The 8,551-nt window shown below is 45.9% G+C and overlaps 1 protein-coding gene across 1 annotated transcript; it reads left to right on the forward strand.

Moving 5' to 3' along the window:
- Positions 1-388: 388 nt before the first annotated feature.
- IFT22 (intraflagellar transport 22) lies at positions 389-6,978 on the forward strand. The gene is made up of 5 exons (XM_027612249.1): positions 389-520; positions 4,527-4,603; positions 4,720-4,809; positions 5,068-5,270; positions 6,272-6,978. Exons 1-5 carry the CDS (start codon positions 482-484, stop codon positions 6,418-6,420), a joined length of 558 nt encoding a protein of 185 aa, XP_027468050.1. The 5' UTR covers positions 389-481; the 3' UTR covers positions 6,421-6,978.
- Positions 6,979-8,551: the final 1,573 nt, after the last annotated feature.

Raw genomic sequence — 8,551 nt, forward strand, 5'->3', positions numbered from 1 at the left:
TGGAGTGGCAGAGTGACGAAGACGTCAGAAGGCCTGCTCCCAACCCCAGCTCACCAGCTACATGGCCAGTCTTGAGTTCTCGGGATTACCAGAAGACGCATAGATCAGGGACCTGCAATCAGCCCCCAACCTACAAAGAGAGAGAGGCGCCCTGTGTGAGCTCTGCGGTCCTCCCGGGTCAGAAGCGAATCTGGATCCGGGTCTTTTGCTTCCCTTCCACCCTCGCTCTAGCCTTGCACGCCCGCTTCCAGCCCCGAAGCCCAAGCCACCAAGCCAGAGAAGCCGGCCCATGCGCCCGACTCTCCGCCGGCCCACACGCCGGCCCTTCTGTTCCCGGCCCCGCGCCGCGGCCCCGCCCACTCCCGTCGGCCCCCGCGGGCCGCTCCCGTCGCTGTGGAAACGAAGGCTGCCAATCGGCGCGGCGGCTTCCGCTCCTCCGGGCAGAGGTGCGCTCCCACCAGCTTGAGGGCGGCTGACCGCGATGCTGAAGGCCAAGATCCTCTTCGTGGGGCCCTGCGAGGTGAGGCCCGGCCGGCGAGGGCGGCGGGCGGGGGCCGAGGCGGGCGCGCGCGACCCGGGACGGTGCCTTGCCCCGGGAGCCCCCCGGGAGTCGAGAGCCTGGTCCCACCGCGCCCACCCGGTGGGCGCCGCTGGCCTCAGCGTGAACTCGGCGCCCCCAGACCTTGACCCCGTTTTCGTAAGTCCTGAAAGTAGTGAGTGGCGTTTTGGAACCAGAGTCTAGGTCCCACGATTCTCCTTTGCCCCTGAGGTTGGCCCTAATGAACATGCCTGTGGGACAAGAAAAGGAGAGGAAAGATTGGACTATTACATGGTCTTTGAAGGGTTCCCTCGTAGTGTCCGTGGTGGCGGGGCGGGGGGGGGGGGGGCGGAGGATTAAACCTATTTGTGGACTTCACACCATACACAGGAATAAGATTCCCATGGACTAAAGCTAAATGTGTAAAACAACTACCGTAGAAATAGTGAATATTCTCCATCTTCAGCGCGCATCCTAATTGCCTGGAGGGCTTCAGAAAAACACAACATGCCAGTCCTGCCCCAGAGTTTTGATTCAGTAGGTCTGGGAGGGATCCGAGAATCTGCCTTTTACTGGTGCTGTTCGTCCAGGGACCACGCGTTGAGAACCACTGTAGTAGATGCGTCTATGGAGAGATAATGTTATTCAGCTTGAGACAGGGAAGGTCTCCTCAAGCACAACACAAAAAATGAAGAAGCCTAAAAGAAATGACAGCGAAAGTAAGCCTGGGGAAAGTATCTGCATAATACATTACAAAGAAAGAATTAACAGGTAGAACGCACAGGGGAAGTTTAAAAATTGGTAAAAAGAACTCAGTAGAGGGGCGCCTGGGTGGCTCAGTTGGTTAAGCGACTGCCTTCGGCTCAGGTCATGATCCCAGGGTCCTGGGATCGAGTCCCGCATCGGGCTCCCTGCTCAGCAGGAAGCCTGCTTCTCCCTCTCCCACTCCCCCTGCTTGTGTTCCCTCTCTCGCTGTCTCTCTCTCTCTCAATTAAATAAATAAAATCTTTAAAAAAAAAAAAAAAGAACTCAGTAGAAAATCAAGCGAGGTCCCTGCACACAAGTACAACCAGCCAATAAGTATAAGAGGATGTTCAGCCTCACAGTCAACAAGAACATGAATTAAAACAAGAAGATGAAGCTTATTTGCCCACCGTAGTGGGTGAAAAAAGGTTAGAACACTGATAACATGAAGCATGAGGATGCTTGTAGGGAAATGAGTACTTTAGGATTCTGTTGATGGGACTATACATTGCTAACAGCTTTATTGGCAAATCCAATTATTAAACTTTAAAAACATGCATAGCTTTCAGTGCAACACTGACATTTCTCAAAATCTACGGAGGCTGGACACTTACCTGTGTTCCCCAGAGGGGGTGTCGAACGATATTGAACTGGAAACACCCTAGGTGCCCATTGATAAGAGAACGTCTGAATAAACTAGGGACATTCTTACTGGGGAAGACTCCAGCGTTTCCCAAAAGGAGGCACTGTGTGGAGGGACATGGAGAACATGTCAAGTTTATGTCTTGCCAAGACATAAACTAGTAAGTGAAATAGACAATAACAATATGCACAGAATTGTGAAAAGTAAGCCAAGCATAAATATCTTCTCTTTTTTTTAATGGAAATTCTCAAACATACAAAGGGAGAAAAAACAAGGAACTCCTAGTACTCATCACCCAGCTTCAACAACAAAATATATTTCCGCATACACATATCCTCCTCTACCTCAATACTCTGCAGATTGGCCAACTTTTCTATTCCTTTAGCATGCTGGGCCCATTCCTGGCCTGGTGCCATCCAACTAGTTATTCTCTTCGCCTGGAAGGCTCGGTTGACCCCTTGTCATTCAAATCTTGGTTTAAACTTCACCCTTTCAGCCTTCCCTGACCACCCAGTTCAAAGTCCCTATGGCATTATCCCACTTGATTTTTATCCTCATGCTTAGCACTACTTCATCTTCTGCTCAACAGCTCCAGGCAAGGTAGACACTTAAAAATACCTGATGTGCCTAACAGTTTCTTCATTTTCCCAGAAGAACCCTCCCCCTCAATCAATTGGTTTTGACCAACATGTCTATATAAATTTAAGGGCGTAGATGAAATATATAAATATACTTCTATAATGTTTTATGTATTCATGTAGCTATATATACATTTAAAGGTACCCTAAAGATACATATTAATTTAGAAATGCTGTTTTATTCCGTACTTGCATTTCACGACACAGCTTTAAAATTTAAACTCCTCACCTGTACCTTTGACACCTGAGTTGATTTTATGACCAAAGCCACTTTTAAACCACATGATGGGCACCTGGCTGGCTCAGTTGGACAAGTGTGTGACTCTTGATCTCAGGGTCATGAGTTTGAGCCCCACACTGGGTGTAGAGATTACTTAAATAAATAAAACTTAAAAAAAAAAAAGAACACATGACAAAGCATACCATCTGAATAGTTTAGCATATAAGCACTTTTTGAATCTGTGTATGACCCTGTTCCTAGAAATGTATTCCAGCCCAAAGAACCATTCCTATAACATCAGGTCATTTGCTTTATTTGTTCATCCTATAGATAAATATCCATGGTCTCCACAAACATAACCACTCAACTGTAGTTTTTTTTTTTTTTTACGATTTATTTATTTAGTTGGGGGGCCAGGGGGAGAGGGAGAAGCAGACTCCCCACTGAGCAGGGAGCCTGACGCCAGGATTGATCCCAGGACCCCTGAGATCATGATCTGAACCGAAGGTTGATGCTTAACCGACTAAGCCACCAGCTTAACTGACTGAGCCACCCAGGTGCCCCTCAACTGTGTTATTTTTAAGTGAGGCTACATGCTCAGGAAGAATTACTAAAGCAAGATTAATCCCCTCCCCGACCTTTTTCTGATTCTGTCAAGTGACCTCTACAAGCCTCCAAAACTGGCATTGGTTGAAATGATTCTAGTCAAGCAGTTGTTCAAAATAAAGTTCTTGAGAGAGCAGGACATAATTTCAGAGATTTTTAAGGACTCGAGTGATTCCCTTTCATCTGAGGAGGAATTTGCGGAGAAAAAAACGCCTAATCTTACATCCAAGCATATACTATATTCGCTAAATGAACGATGCAAATGTACAGAAAGTATCTGAAAACAGATCATAGTTACCACCTTTGGGGAGGGAATGGAAGAGATGGACAGATAGCTACTTTGGGCGGAGGGACCAGGAGGGCTGTTTTGTTAATAGGACTGAGTATGACTTGTGTTTTCTAGAAGGAGAAACAGCCCCGTGTGACAGTGTGGCACAGCCAGCCTCTGTGGGACCCAGCTCTGAACTTGAATTTCTGTGTGACCTTGAGGAACTCCCTTCCCCTTTCTGGGCCTCAGTGGCTTCATATCTGTGACAGACTGGTTTCTTGATGTGGAGAGGAGCATGGCAGGAGAGAGACTCACGATGGGTGCCTGGGTGGCTCAGTCGTTAAGTGTCTGCCTTCAGCTCAGGTCATGGTCCCAGGGTCCTGGGATTGAGCCCCGCGTTGGGCTCCCTGCTTGGCGGGAAGCCTGCTTCTCCCTCTCCCACTCCCCCTGCTTGTGCTCCTGCTCTCACTGTGTCTCTCTCTGTCAAATAAATAAATAAAATCTTTTAAAAAAAAAAGGAAAAAAATTTTAAAAAAGAAAAAGGAGAGAGACTCACGCTAACAATTCTTTTCTGTTCTCAGATAAGTTAACTGAAAGCCAGCCAGGGAAATCAGTGTGGGTAAGAAGGTCACCCAGTTAGACCTTCTTTAAAACCCCATGCATGCTGGGTCCCAGACCAGACTGCACCCACCAAATACAGGAAGGCAGCGAGGCCCACCCAACCAGAGAGAACCCTCTGCCTTGGTGCTCTCAGGGTGGCCATGGCCTACACGCCATCACACCTGGTTCCAAGCCAGCTATTGGAGGGCACATTTATGGTTTCTTTTCTGCTCTTCAGCAAAGACCTTTTATTATCTTCATTTCCACAGAGTGGAAAAACCGTTTTGGCCAACTTCCTGACAGAATCTTCTGACATCACCGAATACAACCCAACCCAAGGAGTGAGGTGAGCCCTGACAAATCTGTTTCCCAGAGAGGCCCACCACCCCCCTTTTGGGACGGTGGCATTCCCAAAGTATACTGTTCCCAAAGTGGAGATGCTACTATTGTTTTTATTTCTAGGATCCTGGAATTTGAGAACCCACACGTGACCAGCAATGCCAAAGGAACGGGATGTGAATTTGAGCTGTGGGATTGTGGCGGTGATCCAAAGTACGTTTCCTTTAAAGAGGGTTGGCTTCATCAAATGATTCAAGACTCAGCTGCCCGCCAAGCACCTTGGACTGTGGCCCAGCACACTTCCTAGCATGTATTAGGGGCATGATCGATTATTTGGTGACATGCGTGGCTTTTGAAACTTGACACAGTGACAAGTCATCCATCGATTAACCCTAAGACGTTATTTCTAAAGGCCTCAGCTAGAAACCGGAGCCACCTGACATTCACCATGCCTCCTTCTCTGGCTTGCAGGTTCGAGTCTTGCTGGCCAGCCCTGATGAAGGACTCTCATGGGGTGGTGATCATCTTCAATGCCGACCTCCCCAGCCACCTGAAGGAAATCGAGATGTGGTATTCCTGCTTCGTCCAGCAGCAGTTCCTACAGGACGCTCAGTGTCTGTTGATCGCGCACCACAAACCAGGCTCCGGAAGTGATAAAGGACACCTGACTTTGTGTAAGGAGACTTCCATTTCTCCTTTCTGCTCTTGTCATGAGTGGTCTGGGCATTTGTATATTGTTCTAGGTCTTTAGAAACCAGAGGCTCTGTGCAGTTATTGAGCACTTACTGTGTCCTTGGCCTTTGTTCTTCCTACCATGTAAATTGGAATTGCCAGGTTGGAAGATCTGTCATAGCATCCAGGCCAGGACAGAGACACTTTGAAAGCAGGCAGACACCAAGAGGGAAAAAAAAGAAACAAAAACCTGATTTTAGCCACTCATCAGTACAATTAGGGACATTCTTTCCTGACTGGTCTTGTCTCAAGAAAAACTCCCAATTAGCCTGTGACACACCATGACAGAGTGACAAAGTGCTCATGGAAGACGATTCACAATACTCAGAAATCTCTTCCTTTCTGGTGTGAGAAGAGGACCTGGAAGTGGCGTGTAGTTTTGCTATCCCACCACCAGGTGACAGTGTGGTGGCACTCTTTATTGAGCGCCTACCGTATGCCGAGCACGATGCTGAGCAGCGGCAGTGGCACGTGGTGAAACGTTCCTTCCTCTGTTAAATCATGGCAGGCAAGACACCACTTTATTTTTGGCCTCTAGGGAGGTCAGCAAATTGGCTTCGATAAGACTCGGGTCATCGGGAGCTGGAAAGGGCCCATTCTTAAAAGTTCATGCCTATTAGAGGAACTGTAAAAATCTGCCACAGAAGGAACAATGATCCATAGTCAGAAAAGTTACTGCAGCTTAAACAGGAAACCCTTCTTGTGCAGGACTGTCATGGCCACAGTTTGCAAAAAGTGTAGCTATTGATTAATGCAATGTAGTGTCAGTTACATGTACATTCCCGAGGTCTTTATCTGTTGTAGCTTTGTCTTTTTCTTTTTCTTTTCATTACATCAGGTATATTGCCCTGTAAATTGTGGTAGTGGTACCAGAAATAAAAAATTAAGGAATTTTTAACTTTAAAAAAAAAAAGTTCATGCCTACTTTCCTTTCCTTTTTAAGCGCCCCCCTTAAGCAAGCTGAAGCTGGTGCATTCAAATCTTGAGGATGACCCTGAAGACATCAGGTTGGAGTTCATCAAGTATTTAAAAAGCATAATCAACTCAGTGTCTGAAAGCAGAGACCGGGAAGAGATGTCAATTATCACCTAAGCAGCCTTCCTCTGGACTCTTCCACGTCACACATGAGGTCACCTTGTTCCCCAGGCAGATCTGGGATCTTACCCAGCTACTGATGTGACCTTCTCCCTGTGGCTGTAGAAGAGATTTTCCTTATCTACTGTCACGGTCGGGTCAGCCAGGGAGTTGATCTGGGGGTTACAAATCAGTTTGAGCCAGTAGGCGAATTTGCAAATGCAGAGCCCATGAAGGAGGGTCAATTGTACCCTCATTTGACATCAAATGTGGTCTAGGTCCCCTCCTTATCTAGGAGGAGGGGAGCATGAGATTTAGACCAATTATGGAAAATGGAAGACTATCATTTTTTCCCCATATCTAAGGTGTAGGACTTAAGTGTTGGACTCTACCTCCCTGTTATTTAGAGGAATAGAATGGCAGCTCCACGAGGGGGCGGATTTTTATCTGTTTTGCTCATGCTGTATATCGTCCGCAGCAAGAACAGTGTAGCATGACGCGTCAGTATTTGTTGAATGAACTAAGCAATGAAAACCACCTTCAAACCAATACACAGGAATTAAACTTCTGAATCATACAGTATTTTAAGTTTTGTGACTGGCTTATTTCGCTGAGCAGAATGTCCTCAAGTTTCATCCATGTTGTAGCAGGCGTCAGAATGCCCTTCCTTTTTAGGGCTGAATACTATTCCATTGTATGGACAGAATACATCTTGTTTATCTGTTCATCTGTTGGTTATCGTAAATGATTTGCTAGAACATTAGTGTACAATTCACCTAGGGTATCTTTCTTTCAAAGATTTCATTTTTAAGTAATCTCCACAACTAATGTGGGGCTCGAACTCACAACCCTGAGATCAAGAGTCACACACTCCACCGACTGAGCCAGCCAGGCACCGCCACCTAGGATATTTTTGAAGAAGATTAGCATTTAACCTCTCCAAGATTTTATTTTTATTTAAATATCCTTGATATCTGGACATCCTTATCAGCTTGGAAGGTAGAATACACATAACGTCTTCTAAAAAGTTTTTTATGATCTCAGGGGAACTTAATTCTTAAGTATTCCTCCAGGTAATATATGTAAAAACAATGTTATATTGTCCTAACACTTAATTTGTAAAAACCATCAAAAGTGTTGATGCTTAGAATAAGCAGATATGGTGAGTTTATAGCTTATCGTACAAGTGGGTTTGCTTTAATCTTAGGAATTTGTTCATCCATAATTTTTATATTTGGATTCTTTTTTTTTTTTTTTTTAAGTAAGCTCTAGGCCCAACATGGGGCTTGAACTCACAACCCAAGATCAAGAGCTTCATGTTCTACCGACTGAGCCAGCCAGGTGCCCCTATTTTTGGAATTTTTTTAACATAGCCAACCTGAAAATACATTAAGTAGATCAAAAGTTAGATGTAGGTCTTTTCCAGTGCGAGTGAGATAAAAGTAGAGATGCTTAAGAGAGATGAATCAATAGGCGTGGGTGCTCTTCACTTTGACAAGGAGGAGGCTGACATGGAGCTGTGTGGGCAGTCTGTCAGAGAGTGGTATTTGCTAATAATGCCAACGTCCTGGTAAATTTAGATTGAACTACAGTCACCTCTTAGCCAACTGCCTGGTTACCTGCGAGCACATTTTAAGTCCAGGTTAATTTCGTTCTGACCTGCTCTCGGTGGGAACATGTGGAAGGAACACAGAATAGCCTCAAGGCCAACTGTAGCAAATCATCTTTACATAATAGCGGCAGTAATAATAATTGGTCTGCAGAATACAGCTCCAGAACAAAAAGGAATTATTTTTATCTGATTGTTGATGAGAAGCCAAGAGTTCAACAGAAAAATTAACCCCAGCAGCATGCATTTACATTAGGGGCCAGAGTGCAACCCTTGTAAGAACTTGAATAGAGAAAAAGATTTGCATTTGAATAGGCCACGTGTGCGCAAGGTCTAAGGGGAGAGTCAATGAAGAAGTCTGTCTTCCCTGTCCCGGAAACCCATTCCCTCTCAGGAAGCCACTTACCAGGACGCCTGGGTGGCTCAGTGGGTTAAGTGTCCGACTCTTGATAATCAGCTCAGGTCTTGATCCCAGTCGTGAGTTCAAGCCCAGTGGTTGGGCTCCATGCCCAGCATGGAGCCTACTTAAAAAAAAAAAAA

The sequence above is a fragment of the Zalophus californianus genome, chromosome 10 (assembly GCF_009762305.2).
Source record: "Zalophus californianus isolate mZalCal1 chromosome 10, mZalCal1.pri.v2, whole genome shotgun sequence".
NCBI classification, from domain to species: Eukaryota; Metazoa; Chordata; class Mammalia; order Carnivora; family Otariidae; genus Zalophus; species Zalophus californianus.

Coding starts and splice junctions, on each gene's coding strand:
- IFT22 (XM_027612249.1), top strand. CDS start 482: ATGCTGAAGGCCAAGATCCTCTTCGTGGGGCCCTGCGAG. Junction 521..4,526: donor TCTTCGTGGGGCCCTGCGAG/GTGAGGCCCGGC, acceptor TCATTTCCACAG/AGTGGAAAAACCGTTTTGGC. Junction 5,271..6,271: donor TAAAGGACACCTGACTTTGT/GTAAGGAGACTT, acceptor TTCCTTTTTAAG/CGCCCCCCTTAAGCAAGCTG.